The sequence below is a fragment of the Camponotus floridanus genome, unplaced genomic scaffold, assembly GCF_003227725.1.
Source record: "Camponotus floridanus strain SB8 unplaced genomic scaffold, Cflo_v7.5 scaffold136, whole genome shotgun sequence".
Lineage (NCBI taxonomy): Eukaryota > Metazoa > Arthropoda > Insecta > Hymenoptera > Formicidae > Camponotus > Camponotus floridanus.
In genome coordinates this window covers 43,854-68,129 of record NW_020229255.1, presented here as the reverse complement: position 1 = coordinate 68,129, position 24,276 = coordinate 43,854, and the positions used below count along the sequence as shown (strand labels likewise).

The 24,276-nt window shown below is 32.7% G+C and overlaps 3 protein-coding genes across 7 annotated transcripts; 1 reads left to right on the top strand and 2 right to left on the bottom strand.

Annotated features, from left to right (window-relative positions):
* Nucleotides 1-75: 75 nt before the first annotated feature.
* On the top strand, nt 76-1,546 carry LOC105253688 (peptide chain release factor 1-like, mitochondrial). Its single transcript, XM_011261870.3, has 2 exons — nt 76-478; nt 557-1,546. Exons 1-2 carry the CDS (start codon nt 145-147, stop codon nt 1,459-1,461), a joined length of 1,239 nt encoding a protein of 412 aa, XP_011260172.1. The 5' UTR covers nt 76-144; the 3' UTR covers nt 1,462-1,546.
* A 380-nt stretch (nt 1,547-1,926) lies between these two features.
* On the bottom strand, nt 1,927-5,433 carry LOC105253698 (histone deacetylase Rpd3). Its single transcript, XM_025406230.1, has 9 exons — nt 5,248-5,433; nt 4,193-4,305; nt 3,993-4,110; nt 3,532-3,905; nt 3,241-3,388; nt 2,876-3,161; nt 2,572-2,800; nt 2,277-2,379; nt 1,927-2,191 (listed from the first exon to the last, which is right to left on the bottom strand). The coding sequence occupies exons 1-9, from the start codon at nt 5,285-5,287 to the stop codon at nt 2,121-2,123; spliced, it is 1,482 nt and encodes a 493-aa protein (XP_025262015.1). The 5' UTR covers nt 5,288-5,433; the 3' UTR covers nt 1,927-2,120.
* Nucleotides 5,434-7,763: 2,330 nt separating this feature from the next.
* LOC105253687 (voltage-dependent calcium channel subunit alpha-2/delta-3) lies at nt 7,764-23,716 on the bottom strand. 5 transcript variants are annotated; one of them, XM_011261864.3, is made up of 19 exons: nt 23,085-23,716; nt 20,723-20,909; nt 20,062-20,601; nt 18,274-18,681; nt 17,883-18,206; nt 15,507-15,587; nt 14,820-14,894; nt 14,513-14,617; nt 14,243-14,314; nt 13,690-13,837; nt 13,103-13,180; nt 12,636-12,702; nt 12,373-12,530; nt 12,104-12,236; nt 11,407-11,439; nt 10,076-10,344; nt 9,265-9,611; nt 8,770-9,021; nt 7,764-8,458 (listed from the first exon to the last, which is right to left on the bottom strand). In XM_011261864.3, the coding sequence occupies exons 1-19, from the start codon at nt 23,165-23,167 to the stop codon at nt 8,075-8,077; spliced, it is 3,744 nt and encodes a 1,247-aa protein (XP_011260166.1). In that variant the 5' UTR covers nt 23,168-23,716; the 3' UTR covers nt 7,764-8,074. The 5 variants fall into 5 exon arrangements, with proteins under 5 accessions (XP_011260166.1, XP_011260170.1, XP_011260169.1 ...); XM_011261868.3 differs by lacking the exon at nt 13,103-13,180 and having other exon boundaries at nt 12,636-12,687; nt 23,085-23,712; XM_011261867.3 differs by lacking the exon at nt 13,103-13,180 and having other exon boundaries at nt 23,085-23,708.
* Between the last annotated feature and the right edge of the window lie 560 nt (nt 23,717-24,276).

Below are 24,276 nucleotides of genomic sequence, written 5' to 3'. Positions count from 1 at the left end.
TGACATCTCTTAACGTTGAAAATAACATCAAACGTTACATGTAAAGGCGCCTTTAAATCATCTGTGTAGCAGACTACAAAAATGTCACCTGAAATGTTTTGGCGGCTGTAAGCGTAGCCAAAGTTCTTGCATTTGTATGATTAAATGACACAAATTCGCAGGATGTCTCTGTTAATTCGAAGATGTAGGTTGGATAATTACTGGCGATGTATGAAACTTAGAAATCTCGCAAAAATTCGCGAATTACATGTCTCGTCATTGATTAACCTAGGACCTGTGAGAAACTTTTGCAATTCGCACGCGAGTCCGAATATTTTGGAAGATAAAATTAGAAGATATTTAGATTATGTCACGAAAGAATATAAGAATGAAGCTTCGAAGAGTAATTTCTTCGAATTCATCGATTTAAAGACTGTTGGTCATTTATTGGACGACAGAACGCATCTCGTAGAGAATATTCAAAATTTACAGGATCTAGGTGAATAGAGAAAATGCTTATTGATATTTTTCTATTAAATTTCTCATATTGCCTATAATACATAATTTTTTTTCATAGCGAAACAGGATGTAGAGATGAAAAAGCTAGCCAAGGAAGAAGAAACACTGTACAAGGAACAGTTGAACGAACTCGATGAGAGACTGTTAGACAATATATTGATCAATATATGCAAAGAATCTTATGATAGTATTATCATCGAGATAACGGCAGGTGTTGGTGGTCAGGAAGCAATGTTATTTGTTAAGGATCTATATGAAATGTACATGGGTTATGCCAAATATTTAGACTTAACTCACGAAGTGATCGATATGGAGACAAATGATAACAATGGTATTAGGCATGTCAGTATTTTGTTGTCTGGTGATGAAACCTACAAATTGCAATACGAGGGCGGCGTACATCGAGTACAACGGATACCAGCCACAGAAAGATCAGGCCGAGTACACACTAGTACAGCTTCGGTAGCAATTTTACCAACGCCATCAAAAGTACAAATCGTAATTAATGATAAGGATCTAAAGATTGAGACAAAAAGAGCGTCTGGCGCGGGTGGTCAGCACGTGAATACCACAGATTCCGCGGTAAGAATAATTTACTTACCGAGCGGGCTATCTGTGTCCTGTCAAATGCACAGATCCCAAATCAAGAACAAGGAAGTAGCAATGATTAAGCTGAGAAGTATTTTGTATGAGCAACAATTAAATAAACAGACAACATTCATAAGTGAGCTACGACAAAAACAGATGGGAATGAAATCTAGAAATGAGAAGGTCAGAACATATAACTACAATCAGGATCGTGTGACCGATCATAGGCTACAGAATGGAACTATGTATAACTTGCCAGAGTTTATGCAAGGTGGAGTAGCGCTAGAAAAGCTAGAGGAAAGATTGCACAAAGATATACAGATGAAAACTCTTTTAGAAATAATTAATAAATTGCAAACCCAAATAAAATATTAATTTTCTCTCAAATTATTCTGATACAAAAAATGTCCACTTTATATAAGTAAGCCATTGTATATAGCAAGTTGTAATAAAAATTATATAATAGAAACAAGAATTATATTTCTTTGATCTTATGAGGAAACTATCATTATCTTTTTTTTTTAGCAATAATACAAATTGTTCCAGTGATTTGCTCGATAAATGCACAAGATTTCATTAATCTTTTTTATTATCTTAATATAAGATAATCATTTTTATATCTAAATTGCGTGCTAAAAAACACGTAACTTTATGCATTTTGTTAAATACAAAAGTATAAATACAATAATATACAAAATTCTCAGATGAGGTTTATAATTCCATCTTATAAATTATATATGGTGGCTTCTCTTTACTCTTTTATAGTCGCGAACAAATTTCTCGTCGCTAATGTACACATACACATACATATATATCTTTTCATAAATAAATTCTTGTATGCTATCTTGATTACATTCAAGTAGATTGCACACATGATTGTTCTCTGAATACATTTCAGCATGCAATATTGCGATTCCAGCAAAAATCTATCATTATTTTTTTCATTTAAAGTATCTAAGATTATCTATATCTAATTTTTTAATAGGGGCTTTTGTACTTTTGCGGATATGCAAATATCCTGAAACAATCATTTATCAGAGATTAGCCCCACTATCTTTCTTTATTTCTTCATTATGGGGATTTATTTTTTCGTCTTTGTCATTTCCTAAATAAAAAATATTATATAATTATAATTTCTACATATTAATTTGCAAAAATCAAATAGAAAAAATATATATATAATTTAATACCTTTTGATTCCAATTTTACATCATCCTCTTTTTTCATATTAATATTTATGATATGCATATCCATATCCTGACCTTTTTCCAAACGTGGTCGCTTCTTAGTTCCCTTTATTCAAAAAAATGAGATAAAACAACTCACAATGTTATTTCATGTTGTCGTGTCATATATATAATGAATTTTCTGATAAAAATTAATTAAATATATTTGTGTGTATCGCATATGTATGTGTATCATATATATATATATATATATATATATATATATATATATATATATTAAATTATTAAAAATCATTACTTTATATGATCTGTTATCTCTTCGTCCACCTTCTCCTTCATCTTCACTATCACTGTATTCATTTTCATGTTGTATCCTCTTGTCCAAGTCATGTTGAGACAATCTTTCATCAAGATTCATCTTTTCTTCTGGTTCAAAAACATCAACAATGGCACCGTCCTCTGGTATTGCTTGAACTTGCACACCAGGTGCATGAGGTAACATTCTTAAGTTTTCAAATAATCTTGTTCTACAATTAAATATAATTAATTTTAATTGTACTGTACATACAAATAAAAAAAATAATACCACAAATATGACTTACTTAATTTTTTCAAGATATTCAGGAGTGTTTTGATTTGTCATATTTGAGGGACTTATGTGTAATTTAAAGTCAGGACCAAAGTATTCAAAATAATCATTATATGGTAATTCATTTGCGATTTCGGATCCCAGAGCTACAGATGTCTCATATGTCCAACATCTGGACACATTTCTGATTGTATAACCGCCACCTCCTACCATCAAGAAAGGTAAATTATATCTCTTTACAAATTCCACGCATTTGCCATGTCCCTTCACAGTCAAATTAAAACATCCCAATCGGTCGCCTGAATTGGAGTGAATTAAAGTTTAAGTTAAAGACAACTTTATGTAATCTTATGATAATAATTTGTTTTAAAATTTTACCCGTCAATGAATCAGCACCACATTGCAAAACGACAGCAGAAGGTTGAAAAGTTTCCATTACTTTTGAAATGATAGGAACAAATATTGATTCGTAACTTTCATCATCCATACCATCCCTCAAAGGTATGTTAACAGCATAATATTTTCCCTATTAGAATTACAAGGAAAAATCGTATATGCATGAATGTATACATTAATAATAATTTTAGTAATAATTTATAATAATTTTAAATAAATAATAAAAGTAAAATAATGAAGACATAATTATAATATTTAAATAATTCTTCTCACCTTTCCTGCTCCAATATCGCGGAGATCTCCAGTTCCAGGGAAATATTCACCATATTTATGAAATGAAACTGTCATTACTCTATCTGTTGTATAAAAAGCTTCCTCCACACCATCGCCATGATGAACATCAATGTCAATGTACAGAACTCTTTGATGATATTTCAGTAGTTCCAAAATTCCGAGCACAATGTCGTTTACATAACAAAAACCTGACGCTTCACTTTTTTTTGCGTGATGCAAGCCACCACCCCAATTGATGCAGATTTCTGAGGCTTGTTTGTTGAGTTTGACAGCGGCAGCTACAGATCCACCAGCTGATAATTGACAAAACTCATACAAGCCATCAAAGACAGGACAATCTTCTCCTACATTAACTGTCACAAAAAACATGAAAATGTTTTTAATTCTAAAATGTTTTTATATTAATAATTAATATAGCTTATTCAGCAAGAATGTCTTACATCGTTGCATTTGTTTGTTGTACTCTGTCATATTATCTGGCCGTATAGATCTCAAAAATCGGATGTAATCGTCGCTATGAAACTTTGTCATTTCTTCTTGTGTCGCTTTATGAGGCCGCTAGTAACAATTTGAGATATATTTCATGACTGCATCAAGAGAATTGTTTTTTCATACAAATAAAATAATGAAAAATTCTTACATATATTTCCATCTTTCTATAAAGCCCATAATTCAAGAGTAAATTGTGTGTCATCTTTATACGATGAGGTTTCATCGGATGTCCTTGACCATAATAATAATTTCCAATATCACCTAGAGAAATAAAAAATATATATCATACATGTTGGTAATAAAATAATTGATACGGTATGATTGAAGAAATATAATGTGTATGTAATATAATGCATCAAAAAATGCGTTTAAAAAGAGAAACTATGGTACGCTGGAGTACACTTGAGAATCTCCCGTAACTTTCTATAAAAAATAAACAATTTTCACTAAATTTGCAAACCGATTTACATACAAATATTCTTTCGGCTAAAGCGTAAATTATACATAACGAGAAATAATTGAAATCTACATTACTCGATAATTTCGCAAAATCTAGGTATTTCTCACGATTTTGAAAGCTTAAAATAGATTTTTTTTTTATTACAAAATAATGTCCTATTATTATAATAAAAATTACAATTTTAAATATAATATTTAATTATTGTTTTAGGCAAAAATTTGGAAAATTATCTGTTTAAATGTTTCGAAAATAGACCTTTTTTCTCACTAACGTACGATAAAATTATTACACGAAAAATCTATATTTAGGAATTAAATTATCTATTAGATATAATCATAGGTAATCGATGAATTATAATTATTAAGATGTGATAACTAGGAATGACTCGAAGATTCTCTATGGTGACTGTACATACTGGAGGTATGGCTGACACTATAGTCGCGCGAAGTGAAGCTGAGAATCTACCGGCTTAACTCTGCGAAAATCGTATTATCGAAGACAAGGATACAAATTTTGATATATTACATTAAAACATAATCGCATTTTGTAACCTTTATAAATCGATGAAGCACAAACAAGCTAATAAACAATTATGCCGAGCTAAGTAGAAGACAGATATTATATGAGAAAACGTACGAACGCGCTAACCCCTCTCTTTCTCTCTCTCTCTCTCTATGTCTGAACACCTGATAGTCTCGAAGTACATTTTCACAGATTTTCGCTTCGATTTTCTCAGTACTTACTGTCATAATAATAGCAGACACGTTTCTTAGGCTGCTGCATCACTCTACTCAGATTAAAATCAATAAAACACGTAGAGTGGAATTAAACGTAGGAATCGCGTTACGATGATTATAAAACCAAAATTCCTCCTGCAATTGCTTCGACTTGCACCCGAATGCACTCCAATGATTTTGTTAGAAGGGGAAAACTCCCCTCTCGAAAGAGGTTGAAGGATTAATCTTAGTGACATCTGTTTCGGAACTAATTTGGTCACGTGATGACATGACGAAAAACCGCGCTAAATTCAAATCGATATTCAAATATGCTTACAAAGCTTCGTTATATCGTACATTTTAATTATACAATAATTTACTATTTTAAATTTAATCTAGTTATATTCTCTATAAAAGAGATAAGTCATAGATCATCATGGATTTATCTCTTAGAAAAGACATGTTTGATTAATTTAAAGTATCAAAATTCTCTTGAAAGCATCGGAGCTTATATTATTATCTTTTTGAGATATATTTTTTCAGCACTTGTTAAAACGGATGTTAATAATGTCTATATCAATGTTCAGAAAAAATATTTTATCATGCAACTGTTTCCGATTTTTTCCTCTTTTTAAAAGTATGTAAAATGATCAAATAATTAAACAGAACTCTATGTATATTTCTATAAGGAAATTTGAACAGATGCTATCAAAATGCGCCGATATATATATAAATGATAAAACAAGAGAAGAGTAATGGAGATGGCAAAATTTAAAATTATATATAAAAATTAAACTCTTCTATATGTGCGTACAATAATAATCTAAAAATAAATAGAAGAACATGACATTGAAAAACAAAACAGATATTACGACTATAATCAAGCTCGAATAATCGATGATCATCTCCAAATAAAGCTTTTTATAACTTAAAAGAGTTTGCGTAAAAGTAAAGTGATAACGCTGCAGAAGAAAAGATAGGATAAGGACGCGAAACATGTGTTGGAAATAGTAAGAAAGCTGGAGACGTAATTGAAGTAAATAAACTCTCTTCTTCCCTTGAAAAGTCGTCATTTTGATACGAAAACTTTCTCGTTTTACATAGGCAAGCCATTGTACATAGCAAATTGTAATAAACTCTATGTAATACAAACAACATCCTCCGTCCTTTGAACAGAACTCGTTTTTTCTTCTTGCAACGAGATCACTATCCGAAAATCGGAGTTTAGCTTATATATGTACTGATACACACAGCACCATACACACATCTACATACATACAGACACACATACACATACATACATACATACATATTGCATATATATACATATACATATATATATATATATATATATATATATATATATATATATATGTATATATGCAGAATATTCAGTGATTTATTTTCGATAAACATACAACAAGAGACTTTGTATTTTTCTCCCTTTTTCTTTTTCCTGTCTTAACCGCGTGTCCAAAGGCACACACTTCTTTACATGTACATTTCGTATATATGATACAATAATACAAAATTAACTTTTTGTAATATTCTATAAATGTCAAATGTGACGCATTGTCTCTTTCCGCGTCGTCATTTATAACAAAGCGCGTATTGTATGCGAATGTATTGTAGTGTACTCGTGAATATGCATTGTGTGTGATTTATGCGACCCTGCTCCGACAGCTAGAAAAATCCACGAATTACGAATATTACGAATAATATTACATTTACGCTGACCGAAGATCCCCCCAGAGCACTATAGTGTTCTATTATTATTACTTCTTACTATCTGTTCGATTGTCCTATCTATGTACTTGGCGCTAGGAACGCCTTTTGAAACAAATAATTTTATCAAGACATTTTCGGCAATGGCCATATTATCTGTCGATTCGAGCGCGATGTATTAAAAGAAAAATGGCTAAATTGTGAAAAGAATTGACAGAATTTTACCTGTCGAGGTTGAAAAAATGAACGTTTAATTTTAAAAAGAATTTCTAATGATTTTTTTCAATTCATTGATTCTTTAACAACGTATCAGAGTGGACCGACTCTTTCTTCGTCGAATTATATGAAAAATATCTTAGCCAAAGATGCTACACGCTAAACGCATCTATAATTCTGATCATCTAATCTTGATTTCTTGACGAATGACAATGGAGAATTTTGTATCTTAGTATTTTGATATCGATTGTGTTCGTCACGTTTGATTGATCGCGTAAAAATTGGGCGCACCGGGCAGGATCGGATAGCACATTAAATTCGTTTAAAGTAACTCGACTGTATTCGTATAAGATTTACAGCCTGCTGATCGCAATAACGAGAGGTAGAGAGCATGGAATATCTCAGAACATCTGCGATCAAGGTTGATACATGTTAATTTGCAATATTTAGAGATGTTTCATTATATTATTCATTATATAAAGTGTTTTTTAGAAAAATGTATAATTATAAAAAAATTTACTATATTTTTTAATTAAATCTACATAATATAAAAATATACGTATCTGGAAATATTTTAACTGAAGTAAAAAGAGAGATGATTATTTTACTTTCATTATTTTTCCCTATTTACTCAAATTTTGTTAAAGTAAATATAATCATAATCAGGAATTTCGAATTGCACAAAAATGACTTATTGACTGAAAAAATCAACGAGAAATTAGATGGAAAATCGAATTTATAATGTAGCAACCCCGATCGTCGAAGAAAACGTGAAAAGTACAAATATTCATATACGCTCATCAAGCGAGGTTTCATTCGGATTACACAAGGCGACAGTCGAGAGTTCGATTCGCGGCGAATATAAGTATCAATTAATTTGACACCGATTGTTGGCTGTGAATTCAGCTTCATCTTAAAGAAGGACGACTCTCTTTTTAGCCAGCGCACATGTCAGCAACAATGTCAGCACCAGGAGACACAGATTTGATCTAATGTTCGTCGCCAGGCCGCACTGATCCTTGATCTCGCTCTCACGAAGATGCGTACGTATGCAGGATTGCGGTCGCTTTCGCTTGAGGTTCATTATCGCTTTCTGGCAGACCAGAGTGTTGTTTCCGTAGGCGACTTCCTCGGGAGTAATGCTTAATATCGACGATGCTGTGTCGCCGCATCCAATGTTCACCACCACTAGTAGCAAATTGGTTAAGTTCAGCGGCTGTATCATATACGGTCGTATGCACTCGTCCGCACCCACGTCGTACATGTCGAACGAGGTGTTGCGCAAATACAGATCTACCTGTAGATAATGTGGATAATGATGTATAAATGTTAAAGAACAAAATAAATTGTCATTGATTTTATTATTAGGTTGAGATTGCTATATTTTATCATAAGATTCCATAAGATTATTTTTTCTTCTTGTCAATTATCAATTTTTTGTAACTCAAAGATGTTTTGATCTCGTTTTATCTCGACTCGATATCGATCGGACATAATGGATTATAAATATGATCACAAGGATAATATTTTATCTTCGGAAGAATGAAAAACGTAACAGTATTAATAGATAAAAGAGAGATGATAGTGCATAATAACATTCAGGTTTACCTCTTGATCGCACACTTCTAAACGTGTACGATTGATCAAAACACTATCTTGGTTGATGGTTCTCTCGTCCTTTGAATCAGCTGAAGATTTTTCTTGGTTTTCATGATCGTCGTGATCATCGTGAACGGTTTCCTCGTCATTGGCATAGCCGTACGCCCCCGCATAATCAGGCTCCAATATGCCCGTCTTTGCCCAGAGCCAAGCGGCTTGACTGATCAACCACGACAATGTCTTCCGAAGATGTTTCCACGGCTGCGGCGCAATAATTTTAGAGCAAATAAAACTTTGATTATGATTGCAGAAATAATGATCAAAGTACTGTTCCCAATCATATTATTCAGATTGAGAAAGGAATATTTTCACGTACATGCGCTTTTAATAGAGCAATAATTTTTTTTTTTAATTCTTCAGATAGAATATCAAAGAGATTATTTACCTGGTTTTTCTAAAAAATTGAAGTTCAATTTAAAATCTTATCACAAATAAAATTCTTACTGTGAATAATTCATTGCCAGCGTTGTTGGACTGCGTATTCTTGAAGCATACTGCTTGATAGTCGAAGATCTTTATTCTCTCAAAGACACCCTCTTTGACCAAGCTAATCATTATAGAACCTCTGACTTCACCGAAGAATTTACCGGTGTCCGTTTCATCCTTGGCAGCAACTATGTAACCGTTATTGTCAATCAAGTAACATGTCCAGGCATCATCGCCGCAATGTTTGTAACAATTGGTGCTTTCCCCGCAGCTAAATGTTATGTTCTGCAAATACGATTGCAAGACAGTTTGCTGGAACTGGAAACCGACCACCGCGACCGGCGCCTTCTTCTTCTCCTCTTGTCCTACAGATATATTTTCATAGATTTAATGTCTTCTTTTGCTATACATATAATTTAAATTATTGTATATGTATAAGTGAATTATATAAAGCTTCTTTAAACTCTCCCACATCGTCGATATCAAAATTATTCCTATTAAATTATTAATACTATTGAATTTTCACTAAAGTTATTTATTTTTAATCTCGCGATTAATTTATTTTTTAAACATTCGAAATTTGAACAAATATATAACTTCTGAAAATTTCTTTCTTTTCTTCAGCTTTAGACAATTTAATATTTAATGAATGTTTCGTTTATTTTAAGAAAATTAATCTAGAAAATTTTCAAAAAAATTGTATAAGGCGGATACTGAAGCTTATCGTTTCATGAATTTGAACATTTTTAGAAAGAGATTTTAATATTTTAAAAGAGACACACGTTCTTCTTTTATCTTAAAGACAGTGATGAATTTGATGTCGATTTACCAATGAATATCGCACGACTGACAGTGACCAGAGTAGTGTTGTCGACACCTTCCTCATCGATTGGAATGGAGAAAACAAAGTTGTCCGGATTCACGTAATATTGCTCGACTGCTCGTTTGTACCACACCTCATCGATGGCTCGAGGATACAGCTTGCTGAAATGATCATTTGGTAGCGGTACATCCTCTTCCAAGTCCTGCCATCTGGTCAGCCCGCTGCGCGTGGCTACGAACGCCAGAATCACCCCGAAACGTTGTTTGAAATCCTTCCTGTGAGAGAGAACACTTTAGAAACGTTGAATCGGGTCGCTTGCGAATCAAGCTGGCGTTTACTCGCGCTTTTATAGGAGCATATATATAAACTTGGCTCTATACGACGTATACAAGCCTCTTAAAATCGTACGCAAGCCCAACTCCTAACTCCCTTGCACCATTGTCTGAATAATATTTTATCGAAATTCATATTTTCGAATAGAAAAGAACAAGAGAAATTGCAACTATTGCTTTGTTCTAATTTTTAATTTTAACGATCAATTATCCATTAGATAATTTATATTATATAAATAAAATCACATGATAAATCACTCTATATTATATTATATCTACTAACTTTTTTATTATCGAATACTGAGAAGATTTTGCATTAAAAGTTTTTATGATGTTTTATGATGTTTATAAAGAGAAGATTTTACTTTTCACTTTTGTGAAATGGCGCAAACGAGCCGCGATGGATATTTTTAAAAACACTGTTACAGCAATCAATTAATCACACGTCAGGAAAATCCTCTTGCTTTCGCGGTGTTGCTCGCAAAAAGCGTTCCTCCTCTTCCTGTTCCTAAAAGATGACGTTCGCCCTACGACAGCTTGCAAGCTAATATGCCGATCTCCAAGTGTCGAAAGACAAAGAGGAAGAAATAGAATAAGGAAAAAAAAAGAAAAGAAAAGTTAATAGATTATATTAATAAAATATATTACTTTACGAAAAATAAGCGAATTAAATTTTACGAAAATAAGAGACTATCTGGAAAAATAGTGAAAGATTCTGGCAATTTTTCTACGATACTCGAGACAAAATTGTTTTTATTCCAACGCAAGCATAAATAAGACAATGATAATTTTTAAGAATGAAAAACGGAAAGTAAAATAAAGTGAAAGAGAAAAAAGTTCCAAACAAGACAACTTCTGAAGAGAGCGACAGAGCTAAGAAGAGAGAAGAAAGAAGATAAGGAAAGAGAGGAGAGTCAGCGCTCGTATTATAATATACGATACACGAATGATCGAGAATTAACTTGTTACTTTCTAAAAATGTAAGGTGCGTTGTGATGGCGTTACCTGGGCATCTGTGTCATCAGCCTAGCTAAAGGTCTGCATGGCGTCAAAGTGGTAAGTACATTAGTCAAAAGGAACAGGTGCATTTTCTATCCTCATAAAAATAAGAGAAATAAGACAGACAAATAGAGAAAAAGAGTGAAGAATTGTGCATAAAATAGAAAAACAAAGTAAAACACGGAACGGAGTATTCGTGTGTAAAAGTGACCACGTGTAAGTTTTAATTCTGACAAGGAAATAATGGTAGAGAAAGAATGACGTCTCTCCGTCCTAAAGACTCGCTGAGCAACGACTAGTCAATCGTTCAGTAATGAATATAAATATGATAAACTGTTTATCAAACTGTTTATTTCTAAATCTTTGCAACTGAAGAATTTATATAATGTCCTGTTAACTTTTTATCATAGTTTCCTCTCTTTTATTTGTACTTTTTGACAAATAATGTCTTTGAAAATCGACGCCACATAAAGTGATGTTTATTCTAATACAAATCTAATGTCGATTTTAGATTGATGATCAATATCAAAATGTAAAATTTTATAAAACTCGGGGATGATTTTCTTAGAAAATTTGACCGACTAATCGCGTACTCGTTTAGACGCGAATGAAAGGAAAATTCGTTTATTGTTTTCACGAGTAGCCTGGCCATGCTGTGTAGAACGCTCTTTTACGTCGGCTAATAAATCAAAATTATGCTCACCCTGATTCATCATGATTACTGGTTACTATGCTTTGTTGAGTAAACCACTCGGTCATCTTCGCATCGTATACCAGACTGAGCAGTAAATTTCTGTCGCAGTAGTATGAGTTCTTGTCGGTCTTGGAGGGGTTAGCTATCGAATTGATGGGAATAACTTTAGACGTGCAATTAACTTTAAGCTTACGAAAATTATAAAAAGTAATTCCACAAAAAAAGAATACATATATAAATTACATTATACGAACATAGTGATGGGAATTATTACGTACTATGAGAATTATGACTAGAAGCTGAAGCGGACTTTTCCGGCGGCTGGGATCGCCACTTACTCTCGATCCACTTCCAGCCTGGTTGGCGGGCACGCTCCAGAAAATGTAGGAGCTGCATCTCCGAGGTGTTGAACTTATGTTCACCCTCGTAGTGGTACCTAACGTTTGCGTGAGATTAACATAAACATTTGTGTCCGTGTTCCATTCTTTCTAATCGCATCTCTTTTACATTTCCGCAATTTCTCTTTTCTCTCGAGACTTACTTGCAGTACATCCAATCAGGGTGCACCCGCCAATTACTACCCGCGAAGTAATCTGTTACGTTTTTCCCTACAATAGTTCAATTCATTCAACTTTAACATAAAAAATCAAGACACAGATCAGCGACGAAAGCCTCTTGTTTAAGAGAAAAATTGAAAATCAAAACATTATCACTTTAATAACTTTGATCTTCAATGCAATGAAAAGAAACAAATTTTGCGTCAATTATTGTGTTCTTCCATTATCGCCAAATATAAGTATCATTTTTGTATATTTATAGCTCTGCAAAAATTAAATTCACTCGGAAATTATATCTTTAAAATATTAAAATATAAAAATATAAGTCACAGAAATTATTTTCGTAATATCAATTTATCGTAATAAATTGAGTTTTAATTAAATTTAAAAAAAAATACACACATATCATAACCATCGAAAAATTTTCTAGCGTAAAATCCAGATTACTTACCGAATAATTTATGAGAGGTAGCATTTTGTTTGTTAAAGTCGACACGGTAATCATCCTCTACACGCCAGAAGTATTTTTCTATCGAAAAATTTAACTATATGAAGCGTCTGATGATGTGATTTTCACAACAATTTTAAGGCGAAGTTCGCGAGCAAACTTATCTCTTGTGTACTATAACTTTTGTCAAGGTTTTTACAATTTTAATACTATTGAATATGTCAAACTTTCTCTTAGTTTGTTTGATCATATATATAATTTTCTACTTCAAAATCTTATTATCTATTCATTCGCGTACATTTTCAACAAATCTTTACAATAAAATGTATTCATGATTTATATTTCTCGAAATATACTTAAATATATAATTTATGATGATAAATTCTGATAAAATTTTTAGTCGATATTTTACGTGAAATAATTTTTATCATTATTTTAAATATCTTCAAGAGTCAAAAGCATAATAATAATAATGCTGGCAAGGAAGTTGTTAGAAAAGGATCGATCAAATTCTAAATTGTATGATAATATTTTATCATTAGAAGCTTTCGTCGCTGCAGGATAATTTATCAGAAATTTAAAATGCGTACCTTTAGCGTGAGAGCGATGTATTTCTTCGATATCATGTACGCGATAACTTCCGGTGTGCTCGTATTCGGGCAAGCTGACCACCACCGTGAATGGTGTGTCCGTGATTCCCATATAATCATATTTTCTCTTTACTCTGCCGACGCGTTTCTAAAACAATCAATACAATATCAATTGACAATGAAATAATACGAATCGATCGTTTCAGAGAAAAGAAGCTATTCATAAATTTTTATTTTTTTTTATAAAAAATTAAACGCGAAAAGACATCTACTCCTACATTAAAATATCATCGTTATGAAAATTTATTTTAAAAATCCTTTCTAAAATAAATAATTTAAATAATAAAACGACATAATAAAAAAATAGAAAGCTTCAAAAAATTGAAATATTATTTTCTGTGATGCAACATTTCTGTGAAAATAATGAGAATACTAAAAGAAGTCTTTAATTGTAACTACAAGATAATCTACAAGATTAAAATCGATAAAATCAATAAATAAATCATGTATTTACGAATATTTATTATTTTAAATATCCTTGTAATGTACTCACCATATCGTCATAATGATACTTTGTATGAAGCGTCACGCTACCATTTGTCTGATTCACCACGTCGTTGCGAAGCTATAGAAAACGCAATAAACTAGTATAAAATGACTTAATAATTGTCAGCGACACGTGTAACATCTAACAAGAGTGTTGCTCAAGTTTCATGCGTGCGTGTCATTAATGTGTGTCTTGTGACTTTTATTACAGAAATTACTTTCTTCATTTGCGCTGAAAGCCTGCAAGACCTTACGAAGCGATTTCTTATTTATTTACCATAATGATTCCTTCATCGAATTCCCTGGGGCCTCTGTCTGAGTCCATTAATTCGACCTCCGCCATATCGACGCTGTTATACGCTGGCTTTAAGATGCCCTTGAACTGATTTTTCACATTTTTATTTCTATCATACTTTTGTTTACTTTTATTTTATTAAAGTCAATATCTCAATATCTCAATTTCGATAATATATAAGATAATAAAAATTAGTAATTCGATATAATATAAATACAAATCAAATTTCAAGATCTAAACGTGCATGCCCATGCAAAAAAGCTAAGCATAATTAGAAAAGTATATTTACCACTGGCCGGAGATCGGGATGAATCAGAATAAAACCATTGTTGGTGACGATGAAAGCATAACCATTGACGCCGAGCTGCTCCCACGTGAGAAGAATGAAAAAGAAAGAAAAGAAAAGAAATCGTATCATCGCGATTTACATTCGTCATAACGTCAATTGATACACCATCGGCTTCGTAAAGGCTATGATAGATATTAATAGCGTTTTCATGCCACTCTTCTTAATAGAGTCGTCGTTCGGTGCCCAAAGAGGCACTTGACCTCTCATTCAAGTATCTCGTTTATCATTTTAGTATCGTATTGTGAGTTTGTGCGATCACATAGTGTAACATCTATTTACAGACCTTGACTTTATAATCCCTAATAAATTTAATTTACGATAGCAACGATCTCAAACACGGCAGAAAAATAAAGACAGCATTAATAGTATAATGAGGATTGTGTATTTTTATTTCTTTCAATTATTTTCAAGAGATAATAAAAACTACTATCAATTATTTTAATCATAGTCGTCGAATTGTAAATTTTTGACGAATTAAATTTATATTTATATCTTTAAATATTTTGAATTATATTATACTTTCCTTTCACAAATCATTAATCAGTATTGTTGCGAACAATTCATTGTAATGATAAAAATAATCTCTTACAGGAATAAAGCGAGCTTAATTTGTGCAATGTTGCTCACCATGTGTGGCATCATCAGCTTTTGGATCTCATCGATCGGTACATCTGTGCCGGCAACACCGAGGAGATTGGCGATCATCGTCTGCGCAGACAATTATCGATACATTTATTAAAGAACCTGTCGCGTTGCGTGACATTACTATCATGTCATGACAACGTTGATATGTCGAAATAAATTACGAATTATCATCATCACCAAGTCGCATAACCAGAAGCGTATCTACCTTCTCCAACAACGTTCTATCACAATGAGTTCGTCTACAGAAACACGCTTTAATATATTAAGAAACCATATGTGCGAAAAATGATTACCCCCTCGCGTGTGTATGACAACAATGAGCATAAAATCATTTTTTAATTGATGGCCAGGTATATATTTTTCTGAGAAACGTGAATATGTTTATCCGAATTATTAAGATGTGAATAATTTTTAATTATATATTATTTTGTAAATTTTACAGAAAAATAATTATAGTAATATTTAGTAAATAGTAAATAATTTTTTTTGTAATTAAGGATATTTGTTACATATGTATTGCACAAGATGAGAAATAATTGAAAAATGTATCGATATTATAAAATAAATAGATCGTAAATATTGAAGATGCATTTTTGTATTTTTATTTCGGAAATGTGTAAAAATGCGCGCGAGAGGGACGAGCAATAAAAGAGTGTGAGTCTCTTGCGATTAGACGCAATAACTAGTTCAACTACTGTCTCAATTATGTGTGATAATAATAAGAATAGTAATAACGATACACAATAAAAACTATAGTAATTAAACAACAAATTCTTTCTATGATTAATTAACAACATCGGATCAGGCTATCCTAAGTGTTAGTTCAAGTAACAATTAGCTCTGTTATTTCAAAGTGATGACCTTTTTCTCTTTCTCTCTCTTTATTTTTCATCTGATAAAAAGAAATGTGAAATATTTCATGTGAAATATTTTAAAATATTTTAAGATTTGAAATATTTTGTTATCGTATGTGAATATATTATAGAAATAATACCAATTGTATATGACTACCATATAAGAGGAAAAAAAATTTGTTTCCTTTCAATGGCATCAAAAGAATTAATTACGATAATTTTTCTCAAAGAGATAGAGATCATCGCTTGAATTAGATCTACAAATGTCTCTGACTAACGAAATCTAGCACTCAATAAACTGTCAAATTCGTATTCGTGTACGTGCGTGTCTGTTGTTGCTCGCGATGGAAGGAGCAAGTGATCGGAAGAAGCAATTAGTTATCGTCATTGTATAAAATAAATTATGTTATTCTCCTGAAAAGTCAATGAACTTTAAACTTGAAACTTCTTTTCGAAATTTTTTACTTGCTCCTTCGATTCAATATCTTTCTTTCGTATTATAGAAATATATAGTTATAGTCTGCAGAAACGATCTCTACGAATCAATCTTTACGAGGATTCTTTTTTCGTTGTACGCAAATCAACAGGCGGGCAGAACTTTGCCTTTTTTTCTACTCGTCTCGACAGGACACAGGGTAGACTAACGTACCTAAACCTACCTAATGACTTGAAATAATTTCAATAACTAGTATTAGAGATTAACACAAGATACCAGAGAGTCGAATGTGGACCTAAAAGAGATCTATGCGCGTCTACGACCTCGTCCATCTTTTATATCGCGGTTATATGTTCTTGCTGCCATGAATATCGATGATTTAAAAATCTTCTTGCCAAAGTAAACAAATTTTGAAATATAATTGCAGTGAAATTCGAATAACATTCTTTAAAATTTGACAAATAATAAATTAAGATCCATTAAATGACAATTATAAATATTGGATGACAAAGATGAGATCGTAGGTCGTCGATCGCACGAAAATGAAAGATAAAAAATATAGGATACACTATATGCATCATAGAGCAACGTTGCTTGAGTTTTTTGTTTTAGCTGCCAACCTCTCTTGTCTCTGTCACCCAGTACGCTTCGTTCATCAGCACCTGCCTTGTGATGTTCTGTGGACAAAGAGGGACTTAAAACAAGCAAGTGCAGGATGAATATATACCTCAAGGAAATGTGATTCGCGAGGGATTTTTATCTCATATCTATCCTTTTCGTCAACAAGCTGCATTTTTATATATTTCGAAGAATTAATGAGAATGTCGCGAAGAATATGATTCGTATATGAAAATGTAAAGAGCAAACGAGAGCAAAAAAAGACAAAATGAATGATATTTAATAATGATTGTCGAAGAAAAACCATTTTGTTTGGACGAACTCGATCCTTTACGAACTTGATCCTTTATCGACAACGTATGAACGTACGATTGTCGCCTTTTCACCAGCCGACTTTCGATGTTGTACGATATCAAACGATATAATGGAAGATTAGATCAGAAACCTTACCGCGTTTTCGCGTTGATCGAACACAGGCATGCTGACCGAGGTCATCAGCTTGTATTCCTGCCATCCGTTCGTCTGATCGTGCCCTCGCTTCTCGTTCTTCACAAATCGCCGATCCTGGTAGTATTCCATGTTAGCGACCTTCTTGTTCTGCAAGCTTTTGTGGAACAAAAAACGGTCCTTCTGGTCCTGATTTTCGCGCTGTTCCCAATACCAATCGGTCATTTTCGGATCCGTTATGTCGGCGTAAACAGGTGTCCAAATAGTCGGATGATCCGTACGACCCAGCACCAAAGGTCTCGCCATCACCGGTACGTACTTTAACACCTAACGAATCCAAAAATTGCACGTAATCTCATAAAAAAATAAAAAAATAAATTGATAAATGACTTACCTCTTCTCTCACTTCTGCCGGAGTGCATAGATGAACGTAATATCCTCTGTTTGCACAAGCCATCCATTGTACTTCACGCACATCCGCGACTTCCCGGCCAATTAGATATGTGAATACTCTGACGGGCATATCAGCCTTCAGTGGTTCGTCCGGATTGTCCTTCCAATTGTACGCCTCGAAGATCTCCTTGAAGTTGTATGGCACTCCGTCGGTGATCAGCATAATCGCCTGATTGCACTTGGCACCTTCTCGCTCGGTGCGAAATGTTTCAAGTAGTTCAAAGGCAGTAGTCAGAGCCAAGGAAAAGTTGGCTATCTTCTCCGTAACAAGCTTCTCGATGGCTAGTTTCAGCTCGCGCACGTTCGCCAGGTTCGCCTGTACTAGAGTGTCACTGAAGCATGGAACTACCTGCAAATTCATCAATTAATTAATAATTATGATTATTTAATTTAATACTTCACATAAAACCGATATGCTCAGAAATTATTCTTATCATATCTAGAATATGTAATTTAAATTCTAGCTTTTTTTAAATTTACAAATATTTGATATCTAACTTAAATCTAATTTTAATTTATTCAACTTTTCTACAGAGACGTTATAATTGATTTTGTCACATATTTAAATTTTCCTGTATTAAATCTGTATTCTATTCTATTGACATTTTGCGATATATCTTCGATTTTTTAAAATATTTTTTCAATATCTTTTCTGAATTATTATTATTATTATTATTTTTATTACTATTATTTTTATTTTTATTAAAATCATTCAGACAGGCATAGAGAGCTGGAGATCATTATTAGTCGCGAATTATACAGATTAAATAATAATAAACATTAATAGGTTGAAAATTCAGTTTTAATAATACATAGATGTTTAGACAATTTAAGAGCGGACATTTCGACTTATATTTAAAAGTCATACACAGAAAAATTAATACTAGTATAATGAACGTTATTTTGTCATTTATATTCGTACCTTCGAAGAAGGAAGTAACATACAGTTTTATAAAGTTTTTCCAGTGACAGATAAATTAATATAATTCGGACTCATCATGATATTGTAAGTTACTTTTATCTCACTGGGCTTAATAACTTCTTAATTTTGATTTAATTATTTTAATTTTAATAATTTATATTCTGTTCATTGTTTAAAGTCTCATTTCAAATGTAAATATTGCGAATCCATGGTTGACAATTACTTTACTTATTTTTATAGTCTGACTATTGGTCTGCGGTTTGACAAACGTCCATTAGAACCACACAAAATTTAGGCCTATTAACTTAAACTTGTAAGGTCCGTTTTATTCATGGATATAACCGTAAGATGATCTCCCTACCGTTTTACTGCGAATTGAAATTCATTAAATATGTTTACTGCGTACAGCATCTGCTTACTTTCCGAGAATTAACATGCGCTGAAGATTACTTAAATATAAGTCGAAACGTCCGCTCTTAAATTGTCTAAACATCTATGTATTATTAAAACTGAATTTTCAACCTATTAATGTTTACTATTATTTAATCTGTATAATTCGCTAATAATGATCTCCAGCTCTCTATGCCTGTCTGAATGATTTTAATTTATTAATTAAGAGAGTTTTATTACTATTTAATTTATTTTTATTATTTATTAAAAATAAACAGAAAAGAAATTTATTTAATGTACAATAAAATATTTTAATCTTCAACAATTTAAATAATTAATTTTTCAGTTTTCTTCGAGTATTCTATTTCTTGAATTAATATTTCTTGACTGATTCAATTCTCTCAGATTGATTCTTACCTCTTTAGTCACATTAGAGAACGTGATAATGTTGACAAAATCATTGTTGCCGAGAGTGTCGAGGATGTTGTTAATCACGTGTCTGGCGATCTCCCGCCGCATACCCGTCATACTGCCAGAAGTGTCCATCAAGATGAGAATATCCTTGGGACTAGTAGCCGCCTCGATGTACCAGCTCCTCGTCCTGCAGTCGAACAGATCCACTGGATCCATATACCAACTCATAGCGGGATACTGGCGCATGAAGCCGGACGCACTACCAAAATACTGCCAGGACAATGACGGATCTCGGTTATAATTGTCGACGAAGATGGGATCGAGCTTTTCAGACCACTCGATCGCCCGGATGACGTCTGACGCGCGCTCGTATACATTCGTAGGCACATGCACTGTTGATTTGGTGGTATTTACATTGCCGCCGAAATGAGCACTATATTCGAGCTCGATGCTGTTGTTCTTTGCATTAATAAACTTATAGGATTCAGGTGGATCCACGTCCATGGACGATAGCGCTGATTGCTCTGCTGTGTCCATTATTCTCTGAAAGAGCGAAAGTAATTAATTGTCGCACTTGCAGTTGTAATTTAAACGAATAAAGCGACAATGATGAAGAAAAATTTCGTTCAGACATTAAATGATTGGTAAAATAAGAAGATCGCACCTTGATAGCCGAGATTTTGGACTCCATCATACGTTTGATGTCCTTAGCGATCTCGATGACGAGGGCGGCTCCGTCACGAGGCGCAACGGTCGTCGACTTGTAGTTCTCTTGAAATTTCTCCACCTTTGTCACGTACTTGGCCAATTGTGACAGTTCGAAGCTCAGCTTCTCTCCCCATGTCTTCACTCTATTACGTGAAAGAAAATAATCATAATAATATAAAAATGTAGAAAAGATATAATCGCTAGTCAAATAATCAAAGGATTATTGAAAAAATTATATTCGACCAGCCAGAAATTTCCTTTATTTAGCCAGAAATTTCCTTTATTTAGCCAGAAATTTCCTTTATTTAGTACGACGTTTCGACCATATGGTTGTGGTCCTTATCAAGTATATACTGGAAGGATTTAAAATACATTAAATTAACGGTTTGAATACATAAAAGCACAAACAGAATAAAGAGTAAAACAAAATTACTGATGAAATATAATAATCAAGACGCAAACATAGCACTTGTAAAAACCATCACGAGTCACAAATAAAAAACGTTATCTAATTAAATTCAAAAAACGAGAGAGACTGATGCGTCCTAAGTGACCTTTATTATTTTATCATAAATATTATTTAGATTATTTGTGTCTGTCTGTAAGTTGATGAGATTATCCGATCTCTTAATAAAAAACATCTCAGCAATCTCTCTTTTTCGAACATACGTTTCGCTATGTAAGATTTCGAGTTTCAACCAATCAAATTCGTGTCCAATCTGTGTTTGGTAATTACAGAGTGATTAGAAACATGTAACTTTATATTATTACAATGTTCCTTCACTCGTGTACGTAGATTTCTTTTTGTTTGACCTATGTATGATATGTTGCAATCTTTGCAATTTAATTTATATACAACGCTTGTCTTGTCGTTATTATGTAATCTGTCTTTACTGATATCTGTCTTTGGAAAAAGAGAGATTGCTGAGATGTTTTTTATTAAGAGATCGGATAATCTCATCAACTTACAGACAGACACAAATAATCTAAATAATATTTATGATAAAATAATAAAGGTCACTTAGTTGTGTCTCTCCCTCGAGATTCGTTTAGTTTTTCGACGAAGTCTCATACGGACGCATCAGTCTCTCTCGTTTTTTGAATTTAATTAGATAACGTTTTTTATTTGTGACTCGTGATGGTTTTTACAATTGCTATGTTTGCGTCTTGATTATTATATTTCATCGTATATACTTGATAAGGACCACAACCATATGGTCGAAACGTCGTACTAAATAAAGGAAATTTCTGGCTAGGTTGGTCGAATATAATTTTTTCAATAATCCTTTGATAATAATATAAATTATTATTATTATAGTAATTATGTAATTTTTATTAAAAAATATTCTGAAATCTAAATAAATTGTCATTTTATTATAATTAAAAAATGTATGCACATTATTTTCTTTTTTCAACAGTGCTATTTTGCAAGTTGCTATTTTTCATTCAGAAAAATATTTATATATATATATATCGAAATTTATTCTATATCCTATTTCTGGCTTCATCATCGATTTCTTATCGTATCGCAAAATAATTGAAATATAATTCTAATACGGCATCTATTTACGATAGCTCATACAATAAATAAAATGCAAATTAGAAAGCAATTTGTACTCTGTAAAAGTGAATCAGTGTATTATCACTGTAATCAGTGCTGTACTTATAATTGCTTGTCAGTGTTTATTGATCAGTATTTACTATTTTTCAGTGATAATACACTGATTCACTTTTAGAGAGTAGGCAATAATAACATTGTGTGAATAGTAATCTGATTGAACATGACAACAATTCGATAAAGCAACGATGATCTCATTCGCGAAAGGAATCCATTCCTCGAAAAGAAATGACGAATATACATATTTAAGCCATAATTATTTTCCATACACATGAATACATCAAATTAGAAAAACGTATTTTTACATATGAATAAATCAAAGAATTAAGAATTAGAATAACAATTTTTACATATAAATAAATCAAAGAAATTGCTTCTCTCAAATATCGTAAATTTGTGTGTGAAAAGCACATAGTAATTTAACTACATTTAAATGTAATGAATACGATTATAATTTTCGCAAAAACAAGTATCTTTTCGATGATAAATCACCGCAAGATTTTGCTTTATTCCTGAAAGTCCACTACTTTCTATAAAATGTGCCATCAGCATGACAGTCTCATCAATAAACACAGTCCTTCACGGTTGACCTAAATATCATTCGTCATCTCATTATCATGTATATGAATATAGCAAAGCGATCAGGCGAATCGTGTTGTTGCCATCAAGTTGCAAGGAAATGAACATTCTAAGTACGTACGTATTAATAGAAATGCTGTCACTACGATCAGGTGCCTCGATCAGGATCAGGACGATGACGATAGGAATGAAACAGGGCCTCATAACTTCCCCTGACCACCTTTTCTGGCCACCTTGTTGGTCCGCTCCTCCGATGGAGGGATAGTTCTCGCGAGGGTACGATAAACAAAACTGAAGCTCGCGTCTCACATCAATGATGTTCACGTCAATCGTCCTTGTCGTCGACGGCGTCGTCGTGTACGGTTAGCACTAACTCTGTGGCGACTCACTCGGGGTTTATGCGCCTTTCGAGTTTATCGATTTTTCGACTAGGCTTGCGCACGAGATAAACTGATGACGCGCCGACCACACCGACTATCAAGTGGAATAAAATCGTTTGTCCTTCGATTGTGCGCTTGGTTGTCGAAGACGAAGTTGATAATAGTACTTGTTACTGTCATATGTGCTCTGTCAATTTGCTTCACTATATGTTAGTTAAGCAAGATCGACTTGACAGAAAATGGTTGCACTCAGTGGATTCAATGTGGATCACGTTTTTAGATTTTCATATCTATTATATCTTCATATAATATATAAGAATTTAGAACGTTACCCAACTGTTGAATCTGTTGAATGCGATCATCTTGAAGCATAACGTATATATCTCCTATATATATCGTATTTTTTAATGAATGGTGATATACGATGCTGAGTTGGAATTATTTTTAATCTTCCAATTTTCTTAATGAAGATAACCCAGGCAAGATAAAAAGGTCACGAGATATTTTAAAGGCGTTTAAAAAAACGATATCTTCAAGTTATTTTTTAGATGTCCTTTAGGGATGTGTATTATCTAGGCCGAATTGTAATATCCCCATGAATAATAAATCTGTAGCAGAAAAAAATAGCAGAGAAAATTATAATAGTAATTTATATTATTAAAGCTTCAAAAATTATTTATTTACATATAACAGCATGAGTGCCCATGGGGGGGGAGGGGGCAAGGAGCATAAGCTCACCCTTGGATTTTAATATTTTAATTTGCTTTTTCTGAATAATTATTTTTCATAGTTTTATTTATACTAAATGAAGTATATATCTTATTTTTGAATCCTTAGTCCTTCACAACTTGAACAAAAATGGTGTGTGTATACACCATACACACACACACACGCGCGCGCGTACACGCACGCACGCACGTACCTAAGTATATG